This window comes from Embiotoca jacksoni, unplaced genomic scaffold, assembly GCF_022577435.1.
Source record: "Embiotoca jacksoni isolate LCO1_2020_lvr unplaced genomic scaffold, fEmbJac1.0.p SCAF_35, whole genome shotgun sequence".
Taxonomy (NCBI): Eukaryota; Metazoa; Chordata; class Actinopteri; family Embiotocidae; genus Embiotoca; species Embiotoca jacksoni.
The window spans coordinates 2,444,765-2,461,567 of record NW_027185387.1 but is presented as its reverse complement, the minus strand read 5'-3'; the positions used below and the strand labels follow the sequence as shown (position 1 = coordinate 2,461,567).

The window sequence follows — 16,803 nt, the reverse complement described above, 5'->3', positions numbered from 1 at the left end:
ATAAAGATAGTATTCTTACAAATACATCCCTGGAATGATTTCTATAACTTGCAGTCATCCAGGTCACTGAATATCTAGAAGCACTCGGGGAAAAAGAAGCTGGATTTGCAGTTTGGGCCACGAGGACGTTTGTAGTCAACTTTTGAAACGATGTCTGATTATGAATAATTTCTCTTCTGACTAATCCAAATTTTTGTTCTGATCTTCGATGTGTCAGTGCCTCCCCAACAACCTCCTCTAGCTGTGCCGTTAATATTCAGCAGGCGTAAAATCCTGATCCCTCCGTGTGCACCCGGACCCTTTTTCCTTCTGTTGATCACAAACATACTCACTCATTTCTTTCCCACAAATAACCATTTATTCGTCACACATTTACTGAAAATTACAGTTTATTGAAAGGACACAGAAAGGTCAGATAACACAGATACATGTAGCTAGGAGTTACTACTCAGTGCATGGCACATTCTCGGGAGACGACCCATTGTGAGTCTTTGGCTCTTTTGCCTCTGGAGTGTTAAAGGCAGAAAGAGTGCTGAAATATTAAATGTTGAACAGTTGGCCAGCCAACTTGAGCCTCTATATTTCAAAATGTGGAGGAGTAAATTAACCTTGCTACAATGAGTGACAAACAATATTTCTAAGCTGGGTAGTAGTAGTAATAGTAGTAGTAGAAGTAGTAGTAGTAGGAGTACTTTTTTTTTATTTGTCAATTTGATATACTTATCACAGGATACAGTGTCAGACCTCACCAGTGCAAAGGGATTTTTCTAGAAAGATCACACATTTAGAAAGCAGTGTCCTCACTCAGAATAAAACTCGGATAAGTAAACAACAAAATAACAATCATGAAACAAGTTACCAGTGCCATCGCTACCTGTTTTGAAAAGAATTTCTAAACGCATGCCATTTTACTATGGAGGTTTTCAGATGACAGGTCAAAATCTGTTGACAATTCCAGTGTCTCAGCTCTTGCTAACAATGCTGATATGCGTATGTGTAGCTGTGTGTGTGTGTGTGTGTGTGTGTGTGTGTGTGTGTGTGTGTGTGTGGGCGCACATGTTCTTTGTGAGAGTGCGCAAGTGTGTGCTCTTAGAAAGATCCTTCAGGCGATGCAGGAGCTCTGCATTCACGATGATATGCCGTCCGCTCAGTTGTATTCATGTGGCTTTGTCTTTTTGCTGCCGCCTCCCTCTGCCTTCTCGCTGTCGTCTGCCGTCTTTGTGTCGGATTTTCCAGTCTGCACTTGGCTCCTTTGCTGCTAGGTTCAGAAGATAAAGATTGGTAATGAGAAAGACTGGCGCGACGGTACTCCACAGTAGACGTGAGGTGGCCTGTATTCTAAGCAGGAAATGTTCCTAAACGTTGGTTTGGGGGGAAGGGGGGAGGGGAGGGGGGGGGGGAGAAAGCATGAAAACCTATTTTTGTTATTCAAAGATAATGTTTTGGGACTCTATTACCATCGCTGCCGGGCGTTTTAGCAGACGGATTCCTTCTTTGTCCTCGTTTTCAACATTTAGCTTCTGTTTGATTTATAAGCTGCTACTTCAGTTAATGAAGATGTTTCCTCTGAAAGACTGAATGCTATTGATCTGCACCTTCTCATCCTCCTAAAAACAGGATAATTCACCAAAGTGTGGTTGCCAGTTTTCATCTCCTGCAGCCAAACTGACACCAGAGCATTTGGGCAAATTGTTGGCCGGAAACTAAAATACTATTGAAAACCAAACCGTTTTTTTCTTGTTATCTTACATTTAGCTACCTTGAGGTCAAACAAACATATCGGTATAAAGACAACCTTTCTATCTTCTGGGAATAATTGCAAAACAGATTAGAATTTTTTTTAAATCCTACATTGTTCATAGAGCTTTTTTTTTTCTTTTTTTCCACCGTCACTTGTTATTGATTGATTTTAATTGCACGTCCTGCTCACTTGTACTTGTGCTTCGTCGTGCTCGCTGACAAAAAGCGGAAACACTCCCATAAAACACCACCACACTGCAGAACTTGTGGTCGAAACACCAAATGAATTGACTGCGAAGTTCCCGGTGTGGATTGTGACAGTAATGAACACCTTGTTTTAACATAATCACGCCATAATCGCAACTTTAAAAAGACATTTTGTGTGGTGGAGTTTAACATGCTTCCTCGTAACGCGGATGTGTTTACGCTCAATCCACGGCCCACTGACACGGTGCAATTTAACAACGATTTCCTTCTAAACGTTTTAAAGACAATCAGTGGCCTACGATGTAATTTTCTCTGGCATTTTGAATCATTTAGGTCGTTTTTGCCAACGACTTCTTTAAGCATCGCACTCAGACACTAGAAACCGATTCTCCAGGCAAGGCATCTGTTTTGTGTTCACCAATGTCACCGTGGAGAACGCCTTAAGGCCTGATAGCTGCCTGCAAATTATTGAGTTACACATCACTCTGCATGGCTGTGGGTTGCTGGTCTGTCACCTGGTCTGAAGCTAAATGAACAAAAAAAAACAAAACAACAACAACAGGCAAATGCACCTTTACTGCACATTAATCCCATCACTTTCAGGGACGCGTGCGTTGGACAGTTAACGATGAAATTATAAAATGCTTCGAAATGCATTTGACGTTTTTTTTGAACGTGCTGTATCCGATTCAACGAGTCTCACTTTCATCTGCAGGCAAACCTGATCTCTCACTTAATACACTCTTGTGTGGCTTCTTGCCAGCCTCAGTTGCCGCCCACTTTGAAGTGGGTTTGGGCTTTTTCTATTCTCAGTGTATATCTTATTTATCAGCAGCAACAACACCCTTAAGGACATCCAGAAGTTTCTGTGCGAGGGTCGGTTTTTGTAAAAAAATAAATACATTTTTTTTTAAACAGCTTTGTTACTAGCTGCACAACCAAAGTCAGCAGTCAAGGCTGAATTAAAAGTACGCGCAGAAGATGTGCAACAGAACAATCATTTTCAGGCTTTAACAAGCCGCTGCCTCGATGCAATCGTGAAGTTATTGAGACTCATGTATTTTATACGGCGTTTCCCCTTCCATTATTTAGGGAAAGAAACAAAATACGAACATACTCGTAGAACTGCAGTTATGTCCAGTAACTACTATTTATGTACTTGTGCATCCGTTTCATTTCAGCACAGTGTGGGAGTCGTGCATGTGGGGGGGGGGGGAGGACCCATCCCGGCTGTCCTGCCAGGGGATGTTACAGATGGAAAGAAAACTCTTGAAATACATTGTTTTTAGTGCTACAGGAAATGTTCGCCCTGCATTTAGAGAGGCTTTTACAGTCACGTGAAAAAGTACATCTCTTGGACATTTTTTGCTTTTTATTTTTTTCGGACAAAACATTTGATCCTCTTTGAAATAGTGCAAATAAAAGCAATATATTTTACAGCAACCTCAAGGAAAATGAGCCCTTTTTTTTTTTTTTTTTTTTTTTCCAATATTTATTAAGATGTAATATTCTTCCCTGTAGAAGGTAAGTACAGCCTTGGCCTCAGGAGCCAGTATTACCCCCTTTAGGAGAAATAACTTTGCAAAATGGGTCCACCAGTCTCTGACATCAGCCTGCTGAAATTTTTTGACCGCTCGTCCGTGACAAATTCCTTTAGCTGCTCAGATGTTTGAGGGTTTTGAGGCATGTACTGCTCGTTTCAAATTCCCCCTCAACGTTTCAACATGCAGTCGATTGAAAAGTACGCTGCTTGTAGATGATTTTAGTCCCAGCAGAGAAATTTATTTCAGATAATTTGGAGATCTCTTTAAATTCCTTGCCAGGCTCATAGGTGAATTCAAACCTTTTTTCTGAAGGTCTTAGAGAGCGCTTTACATCTTGGTATGATGACACACTTCACTTCCAAAGAAAACACCACACACTGATCTCAGAGGTTTAAAGAAAACAGGTTTCTCTTCTGAGGAGGTTCTAGTCGTTGGTACGTCATGTGGAACTTACTTTTTTCCATGTGACTGATCTTTTCTTGTCTTTATATTTTTTTTTAGACTACAAAATGTCGATTTCATGTGTCACCTGTTTGAGTATATCGCTTTGATCTGCAGGCACTGTTTCAAAGTTCAAATGTTTGCATGTTGAAATATGTTGAAAAGGGAAACAATCTCCATGGGATGTACTTAAGTTTTCCACATGACTTTATATCTCTGTCGATATTCCACAAAAATACAAAGAGATCCTTTAAACATTGGTGCTCACCAACTAATTAACGAACTGATTGTACAGTAGATGAATGGTATGTTTTTATCGCTTGGAAAATGTAAGCAAATGTCATCTCCTGTATACATTGGTCACCATTGTCACGTTTAAGTTTCCTTGGATATTGAGCCCTCCTTATAGTACAATATAAAATTATACACATTTGGCACCAAATATTATCATCATTTGAAAAGCAGGCAGAATTCAACCATCTCCAGGAAGCTTTAAACTTGTTTTGTTGCCACAATACTGACATTATTTTGAATAATAATTAATAATTGATGATTTTGAAACAACTGCATATTTGGAGCTCTCAGTTGAGTTTGAGCTTTTCCTCAGTCGCCCTTTGTGATTTTTGTATTCCAGCTGGTGCGCTTCCACTTGCACATTTTTAATGAATTCAGGAATGTCAGAAACAAACAATAGTGATGCCACTGTGCTTCTGAGATGTGCTCTGTTGTTTAAGGATGTCAGGGAGTGCTAAAATGTCACGCAGTTATATTTTTGACTTAAGAAGACACAGAAAGAAAAACAAAAGAAACTTTACCGTCACCGAAACTTAATGATGAACTTCAGCAGATACACCTAACATCTGAGGTCGATTTCATACAGTGTCTTTAAAGCCGACACAGCATATTTCTCAAACTGGATAAATGTTAGTTTCCTCTACGTTGTTGACATGACAGACGGACCGATTGAAAACTCCTCGGTGTTCGTGTGCTGCTGGTTCGTCACGCTGTCGATGTTCAGGCCACATCGATGAGAGCCTCTTTGTCTCGTCACAGTGAACAGATGAGGCCGTATTGTGATGTTTGTCTGTTTTCCTTTTTAAACTCTACAAAATGTACAACAGGTGCACGACCACAAAAGCTTTTCTTCCCCCCATAAAACATTTGAAACACAAGATGAGATGCCACTCAGGTTGTCAGTCTCACGAATCAAACATGAGAACACACAATGAAGGCAGAGTAGCGACGGAAACACGGAGCACCTTAATGCAGATTGATCCACAGAGACCCGAATGCAAATCGTTGCTAATCAAATTGTTTACTACGACATGAATGGCAAGTTCTGTGCGGGAGAGACACCAACAGACAACGGGAAAAAGAGAGACGATTGTTGATTTGGTGCTGCGAAACAATGGGGAAATTTGCCAATTAAAGAGATAAGAAAAATAAAACTGAAGAAGGTCTAAAAAAAAAAAAAAAAAAAGTCATTATTAGCCCAACCGAGATGTTACTAGTCAGCATTGATACTTTTCCTGAAAAAAACAATAGTAAGAAATCAAAATAAATCCTGTTTGAGATTTTTTTAAAAAAAGAAAAAAAAAATCCAATAATTTTAGATTTAAAAATGATATAGTTCACTAACACAGATTTCCATCGAGGATTGTATTTTTGTTAGTCTTGAATCTGAATTTAGAGTATCATTATATCTTGTAGCGCTTTGAATCAGTGGCACAGCCTACTGTTGTATTAATGTACATCTGACACAAAACAAACCTGTGAAGTCAAACGTGCCCAATTTATCGAGACCTCTTTTGTAATATTCTCAGATTCCTCTGCGAATGGATCGCTGCCACTTGCAATGCAGGACAGTTGCTCAGTTACACAGTATTGCACTGCATTGAAATGAGATGCATTGTTTTGCTGTACCATCTGCCACCGCCAAACAGGTGTGACTCAATTCAATGATATGATGAGGGAGGCAGTTATGCATCGGCTTTGGCAGGGCACTGAATATCACATTTGTAGGTGACATTGGCACGTTGAATATTAGATTTCCACAGATAGGATGCCTTCTTGTAGGATCCCGGTGCGGGCGTTGTGTGTCTCGCTTGTATCTTTGGGTTATCATTGGCTTCCCTTGACTTCTTTGTGATGTAGTTTGTGATACAGAGTTGAATAATTTTTTTTGGGGGGTAGTATTAGTCATGATCTTTGCTGTTCCACGGCGTCAGCGGAGCTACTTGAAGGACGAGGCTCATGACATGTTTTTTTTGTCACTAAATCCAATAAAATGTCACGTTTTCGATGACCACTACACCTTCCCTGTGTGACTTTCATACACAGAGCTGTAAATACTCAGCATACAGTCATGCAACAAATGAATCAATAGTGGAATCCAACAAACGCGCTCTTGCTAAAATCCCCATTGTCCAGATGTTTAAGCTAAATTTGTCAATAATGAAACTATAAGGTGCGATCAAGAAGTTCCGACACGGCGCCTTTAACAGACAAAAACCTGCCTAATTTAAATCTGGCTGCCATCCTCTTCAAAGTAGTCCCCCAGCGCAGCGACACGCCGCCCCCACCGCTCCCGCCACGCTTGGAACGCAACCTGGAAGCCGGGTTCTGCAAGCGCCATCGAGCACCATCTGTGGTTCACGTTGGATCTCGTCCAATTTGAACTTCATTTCGGGGAAGAGAAAGAAGTTGCAGGGAAACCGTCGGGTGTTGTGGGGGAGTGAGATTTCGTTTTGTTGCACATGTTTTCAACACACGGTGAGCAGTCGCATTGTCACGTTGGAGAACCCAACTGCCGTCGTGCCACATTTTAGGTCATTTACACCGAATGTTTTCCCCCTCAGACTGGGGCATGGGTGATATATTGATATTATTGTGTATCGTGATATGAGGCTAGATATCTTTCTTCTATTTTGGCTATTAAAATACTGTGTTATGACAAATGTACATCCGCGAATCTGGTTTTAAAGGCTGCATAACAGCAAAGTGCTGTGATTTTCTAAAATAACCACATTGTTCTAGCTGTACTATTATTGGCCTGAACCCACTTAGTCATTATTTTCAAAACATTTGTATTCTGTAAATATACTGCAAAGCACCAATCGTCATTTTGCCAAAATCTGTACGATACCAATATTGAGGTGTTTGCTCTAAAATATCGGGGTATTTGATTTAGTCCACATCACCCAGCTCCGCCTCAGACGCCTCATACGAACTAAGTGTTAATAATCTGACTGCGGGGAACAAAAATCACAGCGCGCAACCTCACGGATGTCACAGAAAACGCCAGCGCGTTCCTGGCTGCTCTCCCGACCTGATGCTCCTCCTTCAGTCTTGAACAGTGACTTCCTGCCCCTCTTTAAACACGAACGCCACTTAAACCACGTCGCAGAGCTCGTTGCTTCTTTACCAGAGGCTTCCCGAATCGTGGCACCGGTCTCTGTTGCTGATTTCCAGAGTTTGATGCAAAATCTGATTTCCACTTTCAGCTCAAATTTTCAGGTCCGTCGCATAAATTGCAAAGGCGCACAAAATTGCGGTGGTCACAAAAACACACGTAACACAGGAGCTCGTGGCGATCGGCCGACGTAACTTGGCACACTTACTCGTGAAAGTTATTGCTTCCCACTGCTACGTGCACATCGCTGCGCTGCTGACCGTCCGTGCACAACGGGAACGGCGTCGGAACTTTCTGATCGCACTTTGTACACGTCCGTGACATATTTACAACACGTGTAGTGTTAACAGACGGACTTGGGACTGAGGGTGACAGCGTAGCAAGGTAGAAAGTGTGCAGTCTTTTCATGGGATTTATTGAAAATGAGACAATCGTAGAAAAAGACCGTTCCCCTGATTAACAGAATAATGACTTCTTGTGAGGTCAACAAAGAACAAGAGTTCACTGCACTAATGAGTGAAATGCCTGCATCTGTTATTATTTCAATATGAAGCTAAGCGAAGCGCACCTGCTGTGTGTCTGGTAGCTTTTTACTGTCTGGAGCTGATTCCTTCGTCTGATTCTGGAAGCAGTCCCCCCCGGTCTGTAGGAGGAGAAGGGAAAAACATCTTAGTGCGGCACAGAGACTCCATGCTGTGTGGATTCAAACTCATGAGATGAATAGACTCACGTCAGTGTCATTAATATGCCTTTTGATTTTTCTCAAAGAAGCTACGAGGAGTTTCTGCAACTGTAGATTTGCCCAATTACCTTCCTCATAATGCTGATGACGGCAATTAAGATAAACTGTTTACATGTTTACTGGACAAAAATGATGGAGTGATGAAACATTTTTTCAATTAACTATGAATTAATTGACAGAAAAACTGATAAGGAAGTAACTAATAACTGTATGAGTAATTTACTGAGCAAAAAAAAAACCTACCTGCATTTCCGTTTTTTTTTTTTTTTTTACAGTATCAAGGTTTTGGCCGTTGGTTGGAAAAAACAACCAATTAAGACTACACCTTGGTGAGAATTTAAGATGGGCTTTTTTTTTTTTTTTTACCACTTTCTGACTGCTTATTTCATGATTGATTGTTTCAATCTATAATCAGTGCTGAAAATAAGCATTGCAGGCGGCATGGGATGTGTTTCTTTTACAGAATTGAGCATATGGCTGCAGGCAATGTCAATCATTTCTCTGCTGTATCAAACCTAAACCCAGTTTGGCAGCCATGGCAATATTTTGCCAAAACAAACAAAGCAAAATTACACAAAATTTCATTAGAATAGTGAATTACTTGCTTGAAGCACCTGCTGTACACAATAAACACTTGGAGGCATCGAACCACACGGAGAACGAGTGACGAATTGAATAAGCGGCAACCAGCAGTGACGTCACCCGTTGGTTTGTGAACGGCCGTAATGAGGCCTCGTGTTCGGATTTGGGCCGGCGCCATCTCGCCAGTTCCGAGTGGTTTGGAGCCAGAAGTGACCATATTTGGACGAGTTGGGGGAGGAGCGAGCAGGGGATATAATTTGATCTCATTGGAAACCCCGGCATTACTACATCCCGCCAACCGATAGCTGTAACCTGACTGCACCACAGACCTGTCAATCAAACAGACACACCCCCAAAACACTGCCTTTTTTTTTGAGTTTATTTTTTAATCAGTGACGGGGTTATTTTCAGATGGACGGCCAGAAAACTAATAAGAAGGAGAGGCTTTAGCTAGCAAAACCGAAATAACTTATGGAGCAATTTTACTGACTGACAATTTTACGAGACTAGTTGAATGGCAGTCTATGGAGTCGGAGGCTTTTTGGAGCCGACCTCTAGTGGACCTCGGTGGTATTGCAGCTTAAGGCACTTCCGCTTCTTCCTCATTTTTCAGACCTGGAAGCTGCGAACACTTTTATATACAGTTAATGGCATTGAAGTAACGCCTCCGTTAGACAATCTCAAGCCTAATGCGTTTAGTAATAGCTAAGTATGAATCCTGTCTATAAAAAGCAAATCCTGCATTAGATTTCAGTAAACCTATCATATTTCATTTTCAAACTGCAGCAGACTGTGAGCTCTACATGCTCATAGAAACCTGTCTTTCCTGATTTCCTCCCCGCCTACAGAGAGAGGAGAACAGGGGGGAGATGTGGCGGCGTTCTCCAGCAAACACAATATCTCGAGTCTCTGTTTCAAATATGTCTCCTCTTATCTGTATCAGCATGTTTCTCCTTCTTCCTGCAGGATTTTTACATCTCTGCCAAAATTGTATAATCAATTACTGAATGCCAGGGAACATTGTTTTTGGCACAATTTCATTAAGGAACAATCTCTCTGACACAGTTCCCACACAGGGCAATTTCCTCTGGGCGGCATCCCTTCTGTACTGCACTACCTCCCGTCTTCTATCAACTTATATCTGTAACAGCTCTTGATAGCCACTTGTCAAAAATCTTTATGCACCCTGTCCACTTCCTCTGCTTCCTTTAGATCTTCCTGGTTTCGACAGGGTTGGAGATCTTCTTTCGGATTGATAACAGACGGCTTACGGTCGCCTCGATCTCGGAGAAGCAGGTCTGCGACTGTAAGGTACCGAAGTCCGTCGCGAAAAAGGAAAGGTCAGTTGCTGCTTCTCGCTCTCCTTCCCCTCTATAACCGCTTTCAACGTGTCAGCAAGGCACCGAGTGAAGAGCTCTTTGACGTGGGTGTGAATGCAAATTTTTTTATCTTCACTGCAACTGAAGTGATCTCCCATGGAGTTGCAGTTCAAATGCGAAGCTGACAATCATTGTTAGGGAAATTTAAGTCTGCTACGAAATATATTCTCATCATCAACTTTGGTATTCACATGTCAGATAATAATGAAAAATGCACACAAGGTCTCACTGCCCCCGATGATGTTTTCTCTGATCACCAGGTAAGCACCCAAAGATATTCAATTAACAGTGATGAACAAAAAGGAAAAGCAGCAAATCAAGAATGCCAATTACTCATCTGTTGATCGACTAACTCATTAAGCTTTAAAACACTGGCAAAGTGCATAATTATTCCGTGTGGCGACCTCCAGGATCCATGCACTGTCAAGAACAATACATAATCTGCTGTGCTTTGGCATTCGTGCAGGAAATATATTTCACTGAGGTCACATGACATTAACGTCTGCAACTTTTTTATATTAAGGCTGCCACTTGGTTGTTTTTCATTTTTTGAATAGTCTGTTGATGATTAATTTTGAAGAACCAATTCATCATTTATAACGTATGGGCAGCAGCCTCCGCAGTGTTGCAGTAGTCAAGTTGATGAGTTCAGGTAACTTTTTTTGTCTGACCAACAGTTGCAATCATTATTATACAGTATCTAATCCACTATTATTTTTCTGTTCGTTTTGGCCGGAGTGGTTACCATAACCTGTTTATAGTCAATGTTTGACATATCAAGACTACGTAACAATCCCGTTGGTTTATAGTGGCTGTCAGAAGGCCGGTCACGATCATGACATTTTAGTTGACTATTATTGTCATACAAATAATTGCGATTAACAATTTTCATTTTCCGTTCATTTAATGCCAAATTTAACTTCTAGTTATCAAAATTAATTATAGTTTAATTAAAAAAAACCTTATAAAGAAGAAGAGGCATGTTTATTGGTGTTGAAAAAAATTGGATTACATAATTAAACATTACATTTCTGTTTAAGGCTATGTAAATAAAAAGTGCACAGGGCAGATATTATAGAAATAACAACTCAATTATACAAAGCCTATTACTGAAATATACAAAGAGACTACTAATTGCGAGAGGTACCAATAATCAAAATGAACTGTGTAGTATGGTGGTGCAATTAGACGGCAGCAGAAGCAGAGGGGGCAACGAAATGAGATCATTAAAAGAGTGCCAGTCAAACCTCAAATGGGTGGTTGGACTTGGAAATATGACATTTCTGTTAGTTTTTATACAGATGAATGGAAACGATTTTAACGACTATGAAAAATAATAGCGATTAGTTGAAATAATTGCGATCTGGCGATTATGTAATACTGGGTCTAAAGCCCAACAGTACTGAAAGGAGAGTGGCAGCTAATACTCACAGGTTGAAACTTTATATATCCACTTTATAAATGATTTATGACTCATGAAACTCTGTGATTTAATTGACAGTAATTAGTTAATATATTGTTTTAGCATCTGTGAGATTATAATTATTTGTAATTTGCATAAAATTCAACAACATAATCTGTTCACGTAAAACTGAACTAGACCAAAACTAAAAAAAAAAATTAACATTAAGTTGAAACTTGTTGCAGATAGGAAGTTTCCCAACTAATGAAACTAACAAAGACACTTGGAGTAAAACTGGCAGGTTTGATTTCTGATGGGGGACTTGAGCATGAATTTCATGAACAGATGAACATCATGGATGCGGGCCCGCAGGTCACATTGGTCATTACGGTTTAATTACTCTGAAGGCTCACCTTTTCCATCTGGCACTCTTTAACTCCACTGCTCTCTCTCCTCATTACTCCGATGTTCACGGGTGATTTACTGGCTGTGACAATTCTCTGAACTTTGGAGATATCCTGCAGAGAAAACAGAAAACATTTTGAACTTGGGGTAAAAAAATAAAATGTTGATGCATCAGCAGCTCCGGGCTTCATAATACGTAAACAGTTCTGATTAAGAGGTTCATAACGGTTTAATTTATACTTGTTCATTTAAAGTAATTCAGCTTATTTATGTATCGTAAATAAATTATTGCCGGAATGACTGTTTCATCGCAGGCAGGAGTTAGGGCAAAACAAATGGAGGGCTGAGAAGATATAAAAATACTTACTTGGAGGTGAACCTTGTAATACTGAAAAACTTCTCTGAAGTAATTAACATTTCTGCTTATATTTTATCAAGTGTTTAAAAAAATTATTCTGAAGTTAGAATCCAGACTCGACAACCTCACCAGCTGTTTCTGAAGTCTGCTTTACAAAGTAGGTTTGAACAAAGTGAAAAAATTACCGTTTGAAACGCAAAGCTTGTGTTTATGCAGCTTTGAAACAAGAGTCAACGGTCAATGGTAATAGCTCTGAGGCTGTACGTTAGTACAGTCGTGCTTATTGCAGTAAACACAAAGTACGGCTGACGCTGATGAGAATGTCTTTAGTTTGTCAGATGTTTGATCATAAAGCAAAGTACCAGACAAATTAATGGTGGTAAAAGTCAGGGGCGAACCAAGCTGAATACAACACATCCTGAAAGCTGGGACATGAATGTCTCTTCATAATTTCATGGCAATAGTTGGTGAAAGATTTCAGTCTGGACCAAAGTGGTGAACCAAACCAGAGACAGACCAACACTGCCATCCATAGAACCACGGTGCAATGTATTTATTTGGTTACCAAACTTTGATTCTTTCTTTTTGGCACGGACTGAATTACTACAATACAATCTAGCAACACAATAAGCCTTGCTGTTCGGTGTCAAATTTTGAAATTTAGGCTTCATTCACTTTAATACGTTTTTGTTCCTCAAATGCATAACTTTTGCTCGGATGAATCTTATTTCGTTGTGTCAGTGAGCCAAACTCCCATAAGTAGCCTCTACCAGCGGCCTCTACAATAGCTACCCAGCCCTGAGCGGGATGTGCCTCAAAAGTCAATAAGTAAGTTGTAAATGTTTGCCACGTGCCTCTGTCCACATTATGAAAATACTATTCTCGCTATTTATGGCACACAAACGTATGTTGTTGTTTTTTTTAAAAGAAAATGTTAGGTACGTTGAAAATGCAGAATTCTATCAACGTAGCAACAATTTTCCCATCGAGACAATAAAGTATATCGCATCGTATCGTATCGTATTGCATCGCATCGCATCGGCCATATTTGTTAATAACCTTTCCATAAAGGTTGAATGTAGAAATATGTCTTTGTTAAATTGTCACTAAAAGAACAGCTAACTAGACATTTGCTGGATTTCGAGTTATCTTGGTATTAAAGGCAAAAAAAAACAACTGCATTCCATCATATTTGTTAAGAGATGAATGGGTATGATTTTGTTATGACATGAAATATAGCTACACAGTTTGCTGCCAACTCACTGAGGTGCCAGCTGTTGGTTGGGATAAAACTGATGTCTGTATTTAAACACACACAGATCAGCTCTGAGTGAATAGTAATTCTGGAAGCTAGATTTGGGATTTATTACTGCGATACCTGCATATGATGGACAGTGATGTGTCAGTGAAGTGACCAACCTCAAATACAATCAAAGCAATGCTGAGAAAGTGGGAGGAAAACTAGATGGACAGTCAGAGATGAAAAGGGTTCTCTCCGGAGGTGGTACATCAATCTATAGCCGAAATGGTGTCCGCATAAAAAAAACACATAGCTCTTGCGATGTTAATGTACCTTGAATCAGTGGTGCGAGAAACGTTCTATGCTGGAGGCCAAAAAAAAAAATCGTAAACAAAAGCTATAGATTTCTGGAGTTTACATGAAAGGCTTCAGTCAACTTTTCTTTTACATTGAACAGAAGACATCATTCGAATACTGATGAGTTGTGATACAGCCGTACTGAACCAAACTGTAAACTCTCCACCCTCATAGGGAAAAGGTACAATTCCTCGAAGAACCCAGAGTATGAAAATATTCACTTTTCTCATTGTCTCACTTATCTCTTTACATGGTGTGGAATCTAATTCATAGCCTGTTTTGCGTAATATTTCAAAGATTCAAGGATGTCTTTATTCTCCCCATCGGGCAATTTGTTGCACAGTCAGCAGTAACAACGCAACCATCAGGAAAACATTAATAAAAAGGACGACAAATACAACATTAAATAAAAAAGCCCACAGACAATAAATACAGCATAAAAATCCCATTGAGTTATTTCAGTAAATTAAAAGGCCAATGGCAGCTGGGACAAAACAGCTCTGCAGTCTATTTGTGCTGCTTTCAGAATTATGGTATGAGCATTTTAACATTCATGTTTACCTGCTTGCAGTCAGATATAATCAGTGAGAATATATTCTTAAATTACACACTCATCCAGTGACAATTGTTGTGCTGTCGTTATGTAGTTTCGATTATTTTCAGGAAACAGTGGTCGTCATGAAAATAGGCATCATTGAGAACTACATGTCTCTGGCCTCTCCTTTTACAAAGAGTGATAAACACATTTGGTCTATAGATAAGAAATGTTTCTGAGAATCACCAGATTTAGGGCTGAGAATCAAATTTCGATACCAACCGAAATGCTCCGGCACTATCTACTAACGTGTCTCGTCATTCAGTACCAACATTTGATACATAGGCTACATCCACACTAACAGCTTTTCATTTTAAAATACATATATTTGTGCTCTGTTAACGCAGGATTAAATGTCATCTGCGTCAGTGAGCCACAAATTATTTACCATTAGGTAACCTCTATTTGGGCGGCCCGCTCGCAAATATAAAATCTCTTTTACTTTTTGTAAATCTCTCATTAGGACGCCTTATTTCACTCACTTTTTGGCCACACACCTGTCTGAGTTGCATGAACTTCAGTAACTAGAGGCTTCTTTAGGTGCAGCTGGCCAGCTAGCATTTACTGATAGCGTGGGAGCGTTTATTCAACGTTGCTAAACTGTAGCACCTAGCAATAGCATCTGAGGCTTTTTGGAAACATCTGTTATTTGTAGCATCAAGTCAAAGCTTCTGCGTGAGGCGGTAAGGGAACATTAGTAAATTGTATTGTATTGCGATAGCTTCAATGTGAGGTGTTAAGGGGACATCTGTTAATTGTAGCTACAGAAAATGACCTGGGTTGCACTCTCCCCCATCTAAACTGCATGAAAGTTAAAGATTTGTACCATAATGTGTGATTGGCGTAACCAGATGTTAGGTGCAAAAAAAAGTTAGAATACATTTCTAACCTTCAGATTCTCTTAACTTTACTATATGTGGAGGAGAATGTTTTCAAACTGTTAAAGGCCCTGAGTACAGCAAGTTTCTTCTGTTTGACCTTCTTGCATAGAGAATGTTTGCATCAGGGGCAGCTCAAGCTGCTGTCTTTAGATCATTTAAAAAATACAATAAAAAAAAATAGTTCACACAGAATTAAATAGAAAACAAATGAAATCCCTGGGAGGGGAAGCCGGGATCAGAAGACTCCAGTTGTGGGGAAATGACTGAGGACCTGAAGATCTGAGCACATCACTGCCCAGACTACTCACACTGTGTGTTTGACCGTACTGTATGTAACTGTACTGATGATCTATAGGCCGGTGGCTCACGTAGGCGTTGTGGCAAGAAATCGATCATAGAGAGACCGACCTGCCAATTGACTCCGAAATATCTCAACATTCACACAGTGTAGAAAATATAGAGCAATCCCTGTAATCGTTTTTTTTTTATTATTATTATTTTTATATCATGCATTGACATTTTTCCTTTCACTAAACATCGATTTTTTTTTTCTTTTTTCTGTTTTAACAATTTCAAGACAGAATAATATGGTAATAACTGGAAACTAAAACAAAAAAGGAGCAGATGTTCCTGCAAAAGTATTTGTCTGCTGCAGCCGCTCGTCTGCACAAAGCTCGTACACTTTAACTGGGTCAAAAGTGGTCTCTTGAGAGCATAAAGCGAGATAGTAGCAAGATGAACACAAGCAATCTTAACCTGTCACTGTCATACCCCATTCTTACTGTGTCAGCTGAAGAAACATCTTTTTCGGCAGGTTGACTGGGATTGGCTTTACGGGAGGAAGTGACCGCTTTTTGAGCTAACAGGCCATGCATATAATTTCCCAAACTTTTGACAGCATCTGTCAGAAACAGCAACATTTGACAGCGGAGCAAAGGAAGAAGGGAGGCATTTTACATGCTTTTTCTGTCCCCTTAAGATTTTTCCGGATAAAACTGATGTTTAGATCAAGAACATTTATATTCGGGGAGTTTTCTTTTAATTGTAGTCTACTGAAAATCCAATCAGATATCTGCATCAGGTATCGATACTGGTGTAATGCCCGCATCTGACAGCGGACCGATGTCTCTGATTCACGTACTGATCCAGATTCCATAGTCTGATGTTTTTTTTAAATTTTTTTTAAATTTTTTTTAATGTATTGCTTATAAAGATGGCGGTGTGCACGGAAGCAGTGCTGCTTTTACTATTTGCTTGTTTTGGACTGTGAAAGGTCGAGGCATATTCAGGCGACACGCAATCGCCTCGTGTCCGACGGCGAGCAGATCCCGGCGGAGATTGTCAGATCACGGGGATCAGCTTGGACTCCTGACGCTGGCGGTGGCAGAACAGAAGTAAGGGAAGCTGAGACTGAGTAACATCGCAGCGAGGCATCAAGAACTGTTGAATGCTAATTCTGACTCCATCTGATTCCCGATGCTGCTGTGGAACTCGCAGGCTGCTCGCTGCACCGGGCAC

The 16,803-nt window shown here is 40.1% G+C and overlaps 1 protein-coding gene across 1 annotated transcript in view; it reads right to left on the bottom strand.

The window, feature by feature from the left end:
* Positions 1 to 335: 335 nt before the first annotated feature.
* The window catches only part of luzp2 (leucine zipper protein 2), a 145,414-nt gene continuing 128,946 nt past the window's right edge, over positions 336 to 16,803 (bottom strand). The window contains exons 10-12 of the mRNA XM_069165615.1: positions 11,863 to 11,967; positions 7,913 to 7,987; positions 336 to 1,255 (exon numbers count right to left, since the gene is read on the bottom strand). Coding sequence (XP_069021716.1) covers positions 1,148 to 1,255; positions 7,913 to 7,987; positions 11,863 to 11,967 — 288 coding nt within the window. The 3' untranslated portion in view covers positions 336 to 1,147. The remainder of the gene's footprint in view (positions 1,256 to 7,912; positions 7,988 to 11,862; positions 11,968 to 16,803) is intronic.